The sequence below is a fragment of the Alosa pseudoharengus genome, unplaced genomic scaffold (assembly GCF_046254945.1).
Source record: "Alosa pseudoharengus isolate Yale_2024_CS ecotype anadromous, Long Island Sound unplaced genomic scaffold, YU_APseudo_1.1 YU_APseudo_1.1_scf_20, whole genome shotgun sequence".
In the NCBI taxonomy this organism is placed as follows: Eukaryota; Metazoa; Chordata; class Actinopteri; order Clupeiformes; family Clupeidae; genus Alosa; species Alosa pseudoharengus.
The window spans coordinates 11,061,195-11,078,066 of record NW_027468664.1 but is presented as its reverse complement, the minus strand read 5'-3'; the positions used below and the strand labels follow the sequence as shown (position 1 = coordinate 11,078,066).

The following is a 16,872-nucleotide window of genomic DNA, read 5'->3' as shown; positions in this document are numbered from 1 at the left end:
GCAGGCTCAGTCTTTCGGCAGTGTCTTACTTATTAGCTTTAGGCAAACTGTGTGATGTCTCTAGTGAGTTATGACACTCACTCAGACCAATACCAGTGCCACTTCCAAAAGATGGCACTGACACAAAAAGCTGGTGTATGTGTGAAGAAGGCCTTGATTAAGGGGCAGGAAAATGTGAGGCTGTTATTAGGGGAAAAAAAGGAAACTTTCCTAAGGGCTTTGCGGATTTGGGGTTGAGTCTTGGGAAAGGCTGACCATTCTACTAAAAAAACATAAACAAGCCAATAAAGCACCAAAGATCCATACAAAAGGCAACGTGTAATTTCAGCAAAACCAGTCACAGCAGAATGGGTCTGCCCCCATGGGAACAGTATCAGGTAATCGGCACTGACCCTTGGCAACGGCTACACAACTACATCATCCCTGGGGCTAAACTGGAGTGCCCAGGACATAGCACCTCAACCCAGCACCTACACAGCCTCCGAGCCTCATTGAGCAAAACTTTTTTTAGAGGTGTGACCCTCGAACAGCATCATCTGGCTGTAAGGTGCAGAGGAGACAGAACTAGAACTAGAACCAGAACCCCTTCCCACCTGATTGTGAAAACATCTGGCAACGTAGCAGGAAAAAGGCCAAGAGTTCAGAAGTATTATCTTATCTACTTTCTGAAAAGTAACTGAGAAAGTTACATAAAAGACCTGTGCACAAATTTTGCTTCCTGGATATATGTCATGTCGCTGTTTACTAAACTGCTGTGGATATAACACGTTTGGTGTCGGGAACACAATGCGTAACTGTCAGAGCCATTTCATCTCTACCATAGACAGTAAAGGTCCGTAATGGAAAAATCCGTCAACTCTACCCAGTTAATGATAAATGCATACGCTCATTTAACGTTACTCTTGTCAACTGTAGCATCGCTTAAACTATAGAGTTTAACTGCAGCCTGCCGACTGCCATCTGAATACATTTGCAGCGTATTGCTTTAATTACAAGGCAACTAACGTGTATCCTATATGACTTGGCTAGCTACCTAGGAGGCTAGGAACTTAGCTTGTGAACCAGTTCGTCATGTACAATATGCCACCTGATTCATAACTCTGAAGCACAGGTTTGTTTCACCCGTCATACACATTTACACAACTAAACCCATTAATAACCTCAACTGGCGTTAAAGTCGTTAAGTTTGCGACAGTTGAAGAACCCGAGTTAGCCACGACATAAAAATAAACTGGCTAGTGTTAGCAAAAGGTAATGATCAATCTAGCTTGGCGTTATTCTCGTTTATTAACTGGAAATTCCACTAGGGTGATTTCTACTTGGTCGGAAAAACAAACAGTTTACGGACTTTGAGAAATTAGGATGAAGTCAGTGACTTGCGTTAGCTCATACTGGCTAACCTAGCATAACTTGTCGTTCGCTGGCAAACCAGCAATAATAGCAGGGTAGCTATATCTATGGGGTAGCTCTAGCAATTCGGCAGAATACCATAGCCGCTAACGAGCTAGCGGGACATGGGTGTGGAGTATGTAGGGCAAGTTAGACAGATAAACAAATCACTCTTGTCACATCATGACATCAATGCGATCTTCCCTGGGCACAGTTTGCAAAGATCTGTGTGTAAGTCCCGCATGTTATGATCGTAGACAAAACATATGTTTTCCGCTCTGTCAAAAGCCGGTCAAGTGATGAAAAATGTTAACGTTACTGCCCGCTGGCGAGCGGGGTAATGCTAACCCGTTTACGGACGTTAATATTAGCATAGTGTTAGCTAATCGGCTAGCTAGCTAGCTCGTTGAACGCGATGTCAGAGTAGCCTAATCAGATATACAGACAAACAAACCTGGAAAAAAGTTACCGTGTCGTAACACAGTAAGTACATGTGTCATCCAAACTACTTTAGTACAGAAAATAATTACAAAAGGTTAGAATGATCAAGAAAAGCAGTTGGCCAACACCGTCGTTTTAGTCGTACTTGATAGCCTACGCGGCCTACACAGCCCCGGCAAGCCTGTAGCTCTCCCTCGTATCTCGTATCGACACCGATACTTTGACATTTTAGTCAACCTTTAATGGACAACTCGGGCATAAATACGAAGACATACACTTTGTTAAAACGATGTGGTTTTCACTGATTAAGATAGTTAACCCAGCGTACTTTAACCATTCTTGCGTGAGTTTTCTGGTCAGTTTATGGTGAGAGTTTGTGGGATAACGTTACTCACCCTGTCTATTTGCTGGGATTCTTCTCCAAGGGATATTCACAGAACAAATTGGGCAGGGATTGATTATCTTACTGGACTCTCTGAGCTTTATGACAGCAGACACCTTGAAATCTTTCGGCGTTTGTTTTCAGTATCTGCTCTGAAGGGGAAAACGCCTGTATATTCTTTCAGCCTCTGTGTGTACAGCAGCAGCAGTACCCTCTGACCACCATCTTACATTGAACTGTGCGGAGGGAGGGGAAAGGAACGATTCACAACTACTGGGCATGCTCCGTTTGCACACTCAAAATTTTGACGGGTAATGTAGTAATGTAGTTCACATTTCGGCATTCCAGATTTTAAACATTTTTGACATATTGACCAATGACTCATTGGTATTGGTACTGACATAATATTTTGATAGGGCCTAGGCTCACAATATTTTGACAACTTTTGTGGTAGGCCTTATTCTAGATTTTCTAGATTCTATGGTCCCATGACGCGATCGCAAGGTTGGGAAATCCTCTTTAAACAAAATCTAAAAAGTGGACCTATCACTGATCTATAAAGAAAGTATTCTTTATAGATCAGTGGGACCTATGAGTGCAGAATTATAGGCCCACACACGGGGTAGGCTATAGACTAGACCTAGACTAGGCCTACTACCTGAAAACATGTTGCCAGAGGTTCATCGTGGAACTAGTCCTACTTTGCATTTCGACCAACAGCCTTATTACAATATTCAGAAAACATTATAGGCTATTGCCAAGCCATCAGAGAAATTAAGTGCTATCCCCAATTCAAAAGATACGTTTTATTTTTTATTTGATCACAAAATCACAATAATTTCCCTCACAAAGAATGGAAAGATAAATGAAAAATCAATGGATTTCAGATATTTTACAAATATTCAGCATTTCTTAAATATAACAGTAGATGGAGACATTTCCAAGTCTCAGGATGGTCAGGGAAAATTAAAAATGCATGAAAAAGGAGTTGGCCTATTAGCCTAAGATGCATAGTAGTTTAAAACAACCTAAAACTTTCGAAAATCATCTCCTCAAAACATTTTAATAATTATTATTTTGTTTAATTACTGTCATCATCATCATCATCATCATCATGATATAGGCTATATGGCATTCAAATACTTTAACCTTGGTTTGCTAACAAGGAGCATGTATCCATAATGTTTGTTGCTACATTCTTCAGTGTAATTCCCTTGTCCCCAGTTTGTAACATGGATCTGAGACTCTTCCAGAACAGATGTTTTTTGCGTTCATCCTTAGGCCACTCTAGATATGTCTGCTGCATGAGGAGGGTCCTCAGTTTCAAGAACTTTCTTGGCAGAGAGTCAGGTGGGATAGGCTCTAGCAGAATGAACACCACAGAGTCCTGGTCCACGCTAATAGCTCTGTGCTGGGCAAAGAAAAGCTCATAGTTGCACCATTCACTCTGAACAAAGTTCTGAGAGAGCACAAATATGCTCTTATAGCTGGCCTCCACACAATTGATGATGTTGTCCACAATCCATTGCCCCGGTTCAAAGTCACGTTCATGAATGCAAAGTGACAGGCCTGCACCCTCCAGGGTTGGCACCAGCTGTGTATCCACCCAGTCTGAGTCGTGCTGGCTGTAGGAGATGAAAGCATGGTAGTTGAAGGAACACTTCAGCAGCCTGTCCTTCCCCTTATGAGCTCTCCGTTTAGCCCTGATCCAAAACCACAGCATTTTGGTGTACCAAACACCATCACACGCATAAAATGTGATGGCAAAAACTGCAATGATGATGGTTAAAACTGACAATGCCGTAGACGCCTGGAGGATTGGGCGACAGGACAGATGTCCAAAATGGAGATTTACCAGCGATTGATCAGCATAGGAAGGAGGGGTACTGCAAGTGTAGTCCAGGGGCCAGTCTAGTAGTAGAGACTTGTTCATGGCCGTGACAAACCAGAAAGAATCACAAGTGCAGCTGAATGGATTTTTCCCTGCAACCAGTGTCTCCAATTTGGGCAAGCCGTCCAACACACCCTCGCTAATATAGGCAATTGAATTCTGGTCAGTGAACAGGGCATGCAGCAGTGGGGCTCTGAGGTCCAGTGGGATGACTTGAATGCTGTTGGAACTCAAAATAAAATGTGTCAGATGGGGTAATTTTGACAGAATGGCTTGGCTTATGGAGGTAATTCCAGTCTTTGAGAGATCGATTCTTTTGAAGTAAGGTGAGAGGTGTTCGAAGATGTCATTGCCCAGGTTGTTGTGGCTGAGACTCAGCTCCGTTAGATTAGGGGACCATGAGCATGGGCCAGTTAGGCGGATGGAGTTGAAGCTCAGGTCCAGAGATTCCAGGAGTTTGATCTGACTGGATTGCTGAGATATAATAGCCAGGTCAATGAAACGGTTATGACTCAATGAGAGGTGTCTGAGGGATGGAAAGATCATTGTTGGTTTGCAAAAGGGCCACCAAAAGCCAGACTCATCCAGCAGATTGTCTGACAGATCCAAAGTCTGTAATGATGGTATGGCAGACATCAAATTACAGGGGAGAATGTTCATTCCAGTGCCTGAGAACTTCAGATATGACAACTCTGTAACATGATTCATGCTCATGTTAATTATGGGGTACCTATATTGATAGTGCTTGATACCATCAAATGTAATCGATTTGATTTGTAATGTGGTATTCTGGTCTGGGAATTGAAATCCATAAGGAGTGTCTTCATTGTAAACAATATTGATAAAAGTCAAATCTTCAACTGGAGAATGCCAAACATTTTGTATTAATTTGAACATGAATGTGCTATTTATCCAGGTTTGTGTTATAGTTAAATTTCTCAGACCGTGCAAGGTTTTTAAGGCAATAAAAGGGTCAACAACTGCATTGCAATCATCAGGAACAAGCTTTAATAAACTCAGCTTCTGTGTTTGCGTTTGGTTAAGGTCAACAAGAATTTGTTCAAAGATGTCAAAATTCCGGCAAAAGGAGGCATTGAGAGTCAATTCTTTCAGATACTTCAACTGAGCTAAAGATCCAGGTTCATATTCTTGCAACTGAATGCCCTCACCTAAAATAATCTGCTTTAAATGTATGTCCTTCAAAAAACTGAAGTCTTTGAGTTTCAGTGAAGTAGCATTTTGACTTCCAAGAGCAAGGATCTCAAGATTATTAAATTTGGAAAAGCTATCTGGAAGAGCATAGCTGAAGTAGTTGTTGCTGGAGAGGTCTATGATACGAAATGTGTTGAGATTCATGTTAGGGATGACTTTCAAAAGGTTATAGGAGACGTTTAGCACCTTGATTTTGTTGTTGATGAAGGCATCCGGAGAAATGAACTTCAGATTACAATGTGTTGCTTTCAAGAAACAAAGGTTGGTAAGATTTATTAGTTGTCCATCTTCAATTCGAGCAATGTTGTTATAAGACACGTCCAAGTATTCAGTTTTCTTTGGAAGGTTTGGTGGAATTGCAGTGAGTTTGAGGTGTCTTAAGCTCTTTGTATGTTCTCTTAATGTCACACACATTTCAAATCCTATCTCTTCAGTATCTACAGCCGTAGTCCCAGAGAGTAAAATCACAACAGACAATATGCCAATGATCCAAAATGTAAGGGACATACTGAAAAAAGGGATGAAACATCAATATTATTTAGATTAAAGATGTAGTAAAATATTGCAAACTTTATAAAATTTATATTCATCTGTAATTTATGATCTGTACTCACTTGTGTGCTTTCTTGCTTATGTGTGTGTCTCCCCAGAAGACCATGTTGTATCTGCTAAGGTCTTTTATTTACACATCCTCTAACTTCATGTAAAAGCTTTTGGTTATTTTAGTACATGTTCCGTATAGAGAAAAAAAGTATGACTGTGTTTTCGGAAGTTCCCTTAGTTGCAATGCTGTACTTCTCTTATTTTAAAATGGTTGCTTTGTTGTTTTTGTGGTCACATTTACAGGGTAATCTAAAAAAAAATTCAGTTTGTGGAAGACACTTAACATTTATTTGCCATTTTCTTTTAATCAGGCAGTATTTTGTTATTTCAGGGTCACTTCTATAATGTTATTGTTTTCTATCATTACAATATCCATCTACTGTCATCTTCTGTTTGAAGTGTGTGCGCACGTGTGTGTGTTCGTGTGTGTGAGTACATATGGATGGATTGTAAAATCAAGCGCTCCTGGGCAAAAGAGTGTCCTGGCCCCTCATGCAAGCAGCAGCAAGTGACTCCAACTAGCTGTGTGCTTGCTTATGCACCTGACACACCTTGGCCTTTATAAGCAGCTTACACCAGCAGCGGTCATACTGTATCAGACTTGCCCTTCTCAAAATCATGTCAGCGTGAGTTATTTAGAAGCAGCACTTTTGATGGGCCACATTGTTACAACCAAAGAATAAAAAATAAAAACAATGATTCTCCCTTGACTTTGACTCAGTAAAGTATTTCAAAAGGACCCAAGTTTCCTTTTTCATTCTGTCAGAGTGGGTGAGTTCCTCATTTCATTAGTAGATAACCTCAAAAAACACAGATTAAGAAATACCAAAGATGTATTTTCTCAAGAAGTAAGACATGGGAAAGTTGGAAAGTCAATGCCATACATGTAAATGCCAGCTTGGACTTAGGACCCAAAGGGCAAATGCCTTATTTTGCAAAGTTTCAACATGCAATGGCTTCTTCTTTGGACCTTTCTCCATACCTCCAGGTTTCATGAAAATTGGCAGTTTTTGCATAATTCTGCTCTAAAAAAAACAAATAAACACACAAGCAGACAGACAGACAATTTAGACAGAAATTACTTCTTTGGCAGAGATAGTATAAATTATCCATTCAACTGCAGTTAAGATGAAAAGTACACACTGAAATTCTATATAAAATACATAAATATATTATGGCATTAACTGGCAGACCATTCTGCTGACGGTTAAAATGTTTTTTGCCCCAATTAGACCCAAGTTAGCAACATTATCAACAGCAAATGTACACCCAGGGTCATACGTTTTTGAACCCATGCTAAAGTTGACTAAAAAGAGGAATATAAAATCTTTTGGAAATTGATCTTAATGCCTTAAGTAAAAACATTAGGAAATATCAAACCTTTAAGGACACCGATTTTCTTTGTGAATGGATAATGTTCCATAAATAAATAAATGTTCTTCCTTAAAATACAGATTCACACGTTAAATTCCCATAGAGGCAGGCAGATTTTTATTTTTAAAGGCCAGTTATTTCATGGATTTCATAAAGTTCCCTGGGCTTTGGAATTAAAATAGCTCCATATCAACACATACTGTACCCTTCACCATAGAGATATATATATATACTCTTTTGATCCCGTGAGGGAAATTTGGTCTCTGCATTTATCCCAATCCGTGAATTAGTGAAACACACTGCACACAGTGAACACACAGTGAGGTGAAGCACACACTAATCCCGGCGCAGTGAGCTGCACAACAGCGGCACTCGGGGAAAATTGGCATGGTTTTATTTGTTAGCCTAATAGCTGGTTTGATTTGCATTGAGAGATGCATCTTATGGAAAGTACCCCATGCCAATCTTGAGATATGGTGAAAGGTATGTGAGGATGTGGGGCTATTTTAATTTAAAATTTAACATAGGGGTGTGAATACTTACCCCTGTATTTTAAGGAAGAATTTTTATTTATTTATGATACATTATTCATTCACAAAGAAAATCGGTGTCCTTGCATGGGTTCAAAAACGTATGAGCCTAACTGTATGTTTCTATGACGGTGCTCTTTTTTTGACCAGCTTGGGAAATTCCTAGCTCACCACTACCTCTGTTCAAAACTGGCCAGGGATTATAAGCAGCCACCAGGCCAATCCACTGCACAGACTTATTTATTTTCTCCCCCACCCCCACCCCGCCACTGCAACAAGGTGACATACAACAGAGACAGGACTGGACAAGACAAAACACAAGGACGTATTATTCATGATTGGCCCATTTCACAAGATGGGGCCACTGTGTAAATCAACTTTCTGTAGAACAGCACAGTCCCATAGACAGCAAAAGAAAAGTCCACAGGAAAGACAAAAGCAGGAAGACGTTTTACCCTGCCAATTAAGGCATCATTAACATCAACAAGGCCGGACACCTGGACACTGTGAAATAGGCTTATTGGGTAGAATGAGGGGCAGCCGTGGCCTACTGGTTAACGCTTCGGACTTGTAACCGGAGGGTTGCCGGTTCGAAACCCTGACCAGTATAGGCACGGCTGAAGTGCCCTTGAGCAAGGCACCTAACCCCTCACTGCTCCCCGAGCGCCGCTGTTGTTGCAGACAGCTCACTGCGCTGGGATTAGTGTGTGCTTCACCTCAGCTGTGTGTTCGCTGTGTGCTGAGTGTGTTTCACTAATTCACGGATTGGGATAAATGCAGAGACCAAATTTCCCTCACGGGATCAAAAGAGTATATAAACTTATACTTATGATCTGTGATTCACGTTAGTTGGTCAGGGGTTTGGTCGTTGGTTGTTGAAAGGGGTTTGGAAACATGTTGTGCATGAGTGTGAATAGTGGTAGCTGCAGGGGTAAAAGCAAAAGGGAAAAGAAAAAGAAAATAAATAAATAAACTTTACAGAAAGGAAGAGGGAGGTACTGTATGTGTCTGGTAATGTACACGGCTTGTAGTTGTTTTTGTGGAATTTAGAAACGTCAAAAATGGGGACCATGTGTGTCTTCAAAATTTGCTTCCTTCTGTGTGCATTGTGTTTCTCCATTGAAATGTGTTCTGAGATTAAATTTGTCCAGTGATTGATGTGGCAAGATTTCTTTGATTTCAAGTTTTGGAGAACTACTTCCTTAGCGACATAGGCCTATTTTATTGCACATGCTTGGCCTTGCCAATAAATTATGATGCAGATATATTTTTATCTGGCAGAGAGAGAGAGAATTTCATGGGAGAATATGAATGGAGTAAGTTCATTTGTTGGGAAGGGGCACATGCTTCTACATGGCACTGGAGTGTAGGCCTATCTGGGAGATGACAACATGATTGCAAAGGCATTTTCCCTGGCATAGGGGAGGGATTGTGAAGCAGATAAAGAGACTGAGATTGACAGGTGACAAACATACATGATTGGCAGGTGTGAGGATGGAGATCTCAGCAGGTGTGTTTGTGTGTTTGGATGTGAATTTTCGATCATTTGTGCCATCACTGTATTCTTCAATATCATCAATAGTTTTTAAAAACTCTTTATTCAATACTAAATTTGTGATTGACAGAACCAAGTGCATGCATACACATCATTTTAAGCCATAGAGGTGTTGAGGGGAGGTACTCTCGGAGGATTTGGGTCTTCAAGAGCTTCTTGAAGATAAAGAGGGACACCCCTACTCTGGCGCTTGATAAATTGTTCCATTATCAGAACTACAAATGAAAATAGTCTATTGCCGTGTATGTATAGGGACGGCAGTGCCAGGCGATGTTGGAGAAATGTAGCAGCCAAGGGGCTGCTACAGAGCATTTAACCCTAAGGTGTTCAGGTCTGTGGGACCTGTTTTCAATGTTTGCTCAAAGAAAAATTATGCTATTTATTATTTCTTCTAAATTAAACTCATTGGCATTGGCTAATTTTCTGTGAAGAACATACATTAAAAAATTTCACATAACTATTACATACAGTATGTGGTGTTCGGGTCTACTGGACCCAAGTGTAATAATTGTAGGCGCTGTGTACTTTAACTGTGTCCTCCTCCTGTGTCTGTGCGCATATGTGTGTCAGTGTGAGGGAATGTTATCTTTCTGCACCTGCTATTCCCACACAAAGTTACAAAATTGTTACATTTCAAGCACTTTCACTTGTTCTGATTAAGTTCTAAGAAATAAGCACCAATAATGATCAAAAATCTTGTTTCTATTTTTTTTTTTTTTTTTAGAATTATCATAAATGTGATCTCACAGGGGTAAATGGCAAATATGAACCATAAATTATGTCTATATCATTGGTAATTGAGCTATAAAGTAAACATTTGTTAAGTATTTTTACATAAATTGTTATGGCTGTATTGATTTAAAACTCAAAAGGAATTAAATGCCCGCACTCTGCTTAAACTCCCATATATTTATTGTGTTGCAACGTTTCGACCCGACTGGGTCTTCCTCAGGCTGGGTCGAAACGTTGCAACACAATAAATATATGGGAGTTTTAGCAGAGTGCGGGCATTTCATTCCTTTTGAGTTCTAATTCCATTTGCCCTGCACCTCACTGGTGGGGATGGGCACACTTCCACAACTACTCAATGTATTGATTTAAAAGCCTAATAATGTGGTGGGTCCACCAGACCCGGGAACATTGGCTGAGTAACAAAAATATGAACACCTTACAAGGGTCACATTCTAAGCAAGCATTTCTAAGCAAATTACATGAATTTGATGGAAATGGGTATAGTCAGTGGATCTCAATGAACAGCGGGGTAACTTGCCCTTTTTGCTTGATTGAAAACCAGACTATCTACAGCAGTTTCACAAGCTGGAAGGCCCATGAGGAGGGCTTGGCAGTCGATGCGAGAGATAACCCTGATCTGTGCCAAGAGCAAGGTTGTATGTTGGGTTAGGTCTGATTTTTCTTATACAGAAAAAATGCAAAGCAGCATGACCGGGGTGACAGAGGCAAAATGGTCAGAGAAGGTTAGGTCATCAGTCATGACACCCAAGTTTCTTGTAGCCTTGGTAGAAGCAAGAGAGGAGTCCATGTTGATGTTGATGTGATATATGGTTTGTTTGGCTGGGAAGACCATGCGTTTGGGCTTAGACGGGTTTAGGTGAAGGAGGTGATGTTCTTTCACCCAAGTGGATTTGTCAGAGACAGGTGCAGATTGGGCCTATAGTTGGTATCAGCATGCATAGTAGTTCTAGCCAAATCAACCTTCTTCTCTACTCTCAGATTGCAACGTTTTTTTTATTGGCTCTTGGTTAAGTGTTAATTCTTCCTGTTTTGAGCCCTGCACGTCTAACCATTTTTTATTGTTCACTTGTTTCATATCAACTAAGCAATTTAAGAAATGAGAAGTTGGAAGATGATTGTCAGCTAGAACAGGGACATTGGGATTCTTTGTTATACCACGATTCCACCCCACACCAACTCTCAGCAGGCATGTAGGGAGCGTTTATGTACAACATCAGCTGAAATTGTTTTAAATGAGCTTTAGGTGTGAAATCAGAAGAAAATAAGGGTTAAAGTTTTTGGTTTGGAATGTGTGTACTGATCATTTTAATTTGCAGGGGTTTTTTATATCTTGTACAAGAATCAAATGAACAGTACTTTTCCAATAGGTCCAATGGCAATTAGTAGTGTCCAGCACTCTGAACATTTTAGTGTGTTCATGCTAAATAAAATAAAATAAAATAAAATAGACAAAGTTTAGTAGTAAGTAGTTTACTTTGAATAGCATAGCCTCAGCACTTCTAATATTAAGCAAGGTATTAAATCCAGAAGCACACAATTACAATGCTGAATAGACTCCCCAGACCCACTCTCATGACCCACACCAACATACAGGGCAAACAAGAGCCTTTTAAAGGGACACCAGGCAAGCCTGATGCTTTTTCTCTACGAAACTCCCCCTCGCTCGGTCTGAAGCTCTTTTCCTTTTCTTTGCATCTTCCGTCCAGGGTTTTCGCTGCTTCTTCGCTGGCTCTGCCATTATACACACGTTTGCAACAGTCGCTAGCGTTTCGTTAGCCTGCCTCTGTGCTGTGGATGCAGGATGTAAACTGATCCTGCTTCGGTCGGCGGGTACGATACACTGAACTTGCAAGCGGGATATTCTTCCTACAGGCAGTAGGGGCGGGCAAGAGAGTCTTCATTCGCCCTGTAATGAGTCATTTAACCATATACCGACTTACGAAGATGAGTAATTAACACGAAAACGTTGCCTGGTATCCCTTTAAACAGCAACAAGTTAGAGAAGTTCACCATTCTACATTACACATCTGCCAAATGTACAAAAAGCATGTAGAATTCAAAATGATTTAATCACATATATGTCATGTTCTGTTGTCTGTCTAGACTTCCAAACTTCCCTCTACCACCAAGTGTCAAGCAATTCTTAGGGTTTTGTAGAATCTGCCTGTATGAGAAAATGAATAAGTTGATTGTCAATATAAAATGACCAATCCACATATTTTAGATTTTTGCTAAAAAAATGACAAATATCTGCCCAAAAGAAAGATTGTTCATGTAGCATTGTTCATATAACCTGTCATACAATCTGTCAGACTGTGCAGCAAATGAAATTTTCAAATCCAGCATAACATACCATGCAACATTGCATGCCTCCTCTTAAGCAAACAAGAATCTAATACTGCATGGGTCATGGGTCTTTAGTGAGATGGTGGCTCTACCTGTGTGGCGGGACAGGCCCTTCAGTCGACACTTCCTCTGGGACAAACTGCATGTGTAGAGTCCCAGACAACCAGAGCAATCCTGTGCCGTAGCACAGCCACGGGACTGGATGCCATTACATGCATGCTGGTGCAGATCAAATCCGTAACGTTAGAAACCAGTTCGAAAGTGAGCAGTGCAATATTTGCATAGTAACATCTGATTATTTATAGTAAATATTTATAGTACAATTTTATTTATTTATAAAAAAGATTCTAATAGTAGGCTAATGGATACAGGTGTGGTTCATGAATAGCTAAAATTAAATACTAATTGGAAATTTGAATGAATAAGAACATATTTTGCCCACCGTGTCAGAGTTGAAATGACCACTGTTCTGCTGACCATCTCGGACTTGGCCTCTCGTTCCAAAACTCCCAAACTGGCCGTGGCTGAGGCGGTCCAAATCCCCGTCGTTCGGGTGTACAGTACTGATGGTGTGCTCAGCACGAAGAGCCCTGGAGTACGCATGCCGACCCTTTCGTGTCAGGAAACCTTTTTCACCCGTCCAGTGCATTGAACTCACTCTGTTGCCCTTCTTGCCACCCATACTGGCCTGAGTGTAGCAGAGCAAATGGGTAAAAAACATTAAGAGCAAACTGCAGTGTTTCATCCCTAATAAAAACATATATTTCCAGGCAAGAGATTGACATGGATAGACCCTTAGCAAATAATGATTGTTGATCATCAGAGTGTTTATATACCTTACCAACACCAACCCAGTAACCTCCTCATTGAATATATATAACTAAAACAAATAGAAAGGGGATGGTTGCAGTAATCATGCTTTATTGGGTCCCATTAAAGGAGCTGAATAAAGGGGTTGAACGGAAAGTAAAGGATGAAGTCTCTCCTCAAACATTAAACATTGTGTACAACAATGACCAAAGGGAAAAAAGGAATTGAAGAGTGATGTTTTCAAACACACTTAGTGACGCAGGACACTGATCTTTTTTCTTTTTTTTTTTAAATAATCTTTCAGTACACAGAAGATTCTGGAATATTCCATCACGCAACAAAGACCTACCGACCACCAACTTTCAGATCTCTCTTGTTTCCAAGGACAGTGATTTCTATTTGGTATCCAAGCATGATACATACTCTGCTGTTCAGTCTCTATGCTGAGAACTAAAGGGTGGATAGATAGAGGAGAGATTGAGAGGTCACATATCACAATCATCTTTCTGACAACAAATCTCTTCGCCATGGGCCATCACTTCAAGTGTTTGTATACAAGGTGCAGTCACCGGCAATATATTTCTCCTTGACTTCATGTGAGCTGCTATGAAACTCATGCTGTTATACTTTCTCACACTTGTCACTCGTTACAGACTGAAATGCTGACATGCTGACAGCAAAATATGTTCATTGTCTTTGAAATATGTTCAATATATTCATTGTCTTTTGAATGAAAAACATTACACATGCTGAAATCTAAAAAGGCATGCAAGGAAATGTGTGTTTTCAAAACCTTTTGTCAATATAACAATATAACTCGCTGTCACAAACCATTCACAAAGGCCATGATCCTTCTGAATACTATTTCATACTTAAGGATGTTTATAAAGGAAAATTAATGCCAGATGAATGTGTAAATAAATGTGCAGTTTAACAGATTTCCATGTGTTTGTGACAGCAGCTGCTGTGTTGCTTTATAGAAGGAAAATAAACTATAAGGTCAGCAGAACAGATGGAACTCATCCAGCTTACAAAACACCTGCAATCATCTTTCCACAGCTTAAGGCCTCTTCAGAGCAGGTAATTTATCCCATGGTTTATTCTCCTTGGAGAGAAATCCTACAAAAGCCTTGCTATGTGCTTCTCATTTCGTGTTCAACTATGTTACATGATTTGTTTTGTCTAGCTTTCAGTGTGGCAGCTCCCAATGTAAGATATTATGAGACCTTGTATAGCACCAAAGGATAAAAACAGTGTGGTCAACACAAGGGCCTGGTTACCAGGAAGGAATCCAGAGAGTATTCCACTGAGAGCGAGACTGATGAAAAGATGAACAATGACGCTCTCTGTGTTTACCTCTCCCACTGATTCAAAACCAAGCAACCAGGAACCGCAAGGACACTCTCCTTGCTGTAGTGTGCACAGTGACAGTGGAACTTATAGCAGAAAAAGATTCATGTTTTCATGTTTAAAGCTACTGATTAATAATAACACTAATACTACTACTACTACTAATAATAATAATAATAAAATAAATATTTGAATGGTACACATGTGGTGGGGAGATAAATGCACCTGTTCTTCTGCAAGCTAATCATTTCCTGGCACAAATTTTAAACTGAAAAGTTTTTCACATCAAATACACTGTTTAAAGGTGCCATGTGTAAGAAGAATTTACGTAAAAATATCCAAAAAATGAGCTACACACATCAAAAGAATGAGAAGAAATAAGGGCGATGACATCATTAAAAAAATGACAAGGTATAGTGCTGCAGAGATAACGCGCACAGCTTGTGGGCGTACTTGAACCAAAGAGTAGCCTATACACCTGTCAGGCTGTGGCTAGTAATTTAGCATGCTAATTCAGGTTGATATCTCTGCAGCACTAAACCTTGTAATTTTTTTAATGACATCATCGCCCTTATTTCTTCTCATTCTTTTGATGCACGTAGCCAGAGACTTTCTAATGAGGAGACACAGCACTCAAAACACCCTCCATAGAAATGCATGGGGCTAGTTTGTAACGCCAATATGGCTGTTACTACACATATCACACCCCTTCCTTGGCAAAACGTTGACATGTGAATACATTGAGCCAATCATATGGTGTGTCGTGAAGACATTTTCCCAATCATGTGTTATGAACTCGCCGCTGGAGCAAGATTGGTGTCGTGAAGCCTTGTGCACGCGCATTTCTGGATGCCCGATGAGTGCCCAAAAAGCGTTGCTATATGGCCGCCGAGTGGAGGACTTGGCTAAAAGGACTTGCCTAAAAGGTCTAGCTCATTTTTTTTGGATATTTTTACCTCAATTCTTACACATGGCACCTTTAAATTACATTAGCAAACTAACTGTCAGTTGTGCTGTTGGCAGTATTTACAAGTTGAGTGTATTAGCTAGATTAGATATGAATTCCTTTTTCTTTTTAATATAACTTTTTTAATCACAAGATTGTGGAGTATCCATCCACATGCATTCTGAAGAAATCTAAATGCTAAAACAAGTTGTATCCCATTGTGACATGAAAGTACATGCACAATGTATCTCTTGTAGTGGTGGTCAATCTGCTGAACAATGCAGACATTGCGAAAGGTGACACCTCATTATTGTTGCAAAAATCCGCTTGATTTGTGGTTAGTGCAGTGTAGTCATACTCGAAATCCGTAAATATGGAAGTTCCCACAGTAGATATAGAAATGTAATCATAGTAAATTACATCAGACCGGGTATGATTTTCTTCGCAAGAAAACAGCCACTGGCTGTGTGTATTCAGGGGGGGAAATCAAATAAATACAAATAAATAAAAACATTTTTAATACCTACAAGTATTTCAGAACAGTATTTCATCCTTAAATTAGATATATGTGTGATATGGGTATATTACATGGTTTATTTCAGCACTAAATTTAGTTAATTTAGTGAAGATGAGATGAGTTTGGCACCAAAGTGTCATAATTGCTTAACCAATGGGTTCTGTGATATAGCTCCACAAAATAGAGACAGGCAGTATGGAGATGGCACAATGCTCCTGTCTAGACAGATGGCAGTCTTTCCTTTAGGTCTCCTAGCAACTCTGTGTTCTCAATTTAGGAAATGCTGCTCAGTTTGGCACTCCAGAGTAGCCTATAGGTCAAAAATAGCTGTGCAAGGATTTTATTTGAATTCTACCAACATGCAACTCCTTGTGATGGTCATGAAGAACAATGAAGAACATCACTGCTGAGCCAAACATGAGGGAAATAGTAGGCTATAATCGATTAGATATAAATGAGCTGAATGGAGAGTACATCTGGAAACTAGGCTTGGCCTATATCTAGACAGGTATTTGTGTTGTTATTTTTTATTATTATTTATATATTTTTTATTTCATTATCCTATGTTAAGATCTTGAAGTAATGCATTTGGTTCTGGTGTGTAGTAGGCCTAGGCTAGGCTACTCATTAATATTCAGAATCAATGTACTCCGAGAGAAACGTTTCTGTTATTTTCGATAAAAATGTTGTCCCCAATAGCATAGCATACACAATTATTGTATTTTTGTCCCCAATAGCAGAGCATACAAAATTATACAATGTTGTGTTTAGGC

General features: G+C 39.9%; 2 protein-coding genes and 1 long non-coding RNA gene across 5 annotated transcripts in view; all 3 read right to left on the bottom strand.

Annotated features, from left to right (window-relative positions):
* cnot4b (CCR4-NOT transcription complex, subunit 4b) overlaps positions 1-2,414 on the bottom strand; it is a 44,482-nt gene extending 42,068 nt beyond the window's left edge. For all 3 annotated transcript variants that reach the window (XM_076296562.1, XM_076296565.1, XM_076296564.1), the window contains exon 1: positions 2,226-2,414. The gene's annotated coding sequence lies outside the window, so the exon portion shown is untranslated. The remainder of the gene's footprint in view (positions 1-2,225) is intronic.
* A 612-nt stretch (positions 2,415-3,026) lies between these two features.
* Positions 3,027-6,071, bottom strand: LOC143136079 (toll-like receptor 1). The gene is made up of 2 exons (XM_076296561.1): positions 5,930-6,071; positions 3,027-5,823 (listed from the first exon to the last, which is right to left on the bottom strand). Exons 1-2 carry the CDS (start codon positions 5,971-5,973, stop codon positions 3,357-3,359), a joined length of 2,511 nt encoding a protein of 836 aa, XP_076152676.1. The 5' UTR covers positions 5,974-6,071; the 3' UTR covers positions 3,027-3,356.
* Positions 6,072-12,180: 6,109 nt separating this feature from the next.
* Positions 12,181-13,145, bottom strand: LOC143136083 (uncharacterized). Its single transcript, XR_012989264.1, has 3 exons — positions 12,919-13,145; positions 12,569-12,695; positions 12,181-12,294 (listed from the first exon to the last, which is right to left on the bottom strand). It is a non-coding gene; the product is annotated as an uncharacterized LOC143136083 (long non-coding RNA).
* Positions 13,146-16,872: the final 3,727 nt, after the last annotated feature.

Excerpts from the sequence above, each read along its gene's own strand:
- LOC143136079 (XM_076296561.1), bottom strand. The coding sequence starts at position 5,973 with ATGGTCTTCTGGGGAGACACACACATAAGCAAGAAAGCACACAA. Across the intron at positions 5,824-5,929 it reads ATAAGCAAGAAAGCACACAA|TATGTCCCTTACATTTTGGA; the intron begins GTGAGTACAGAT and ends CCCTTTTTTCAG.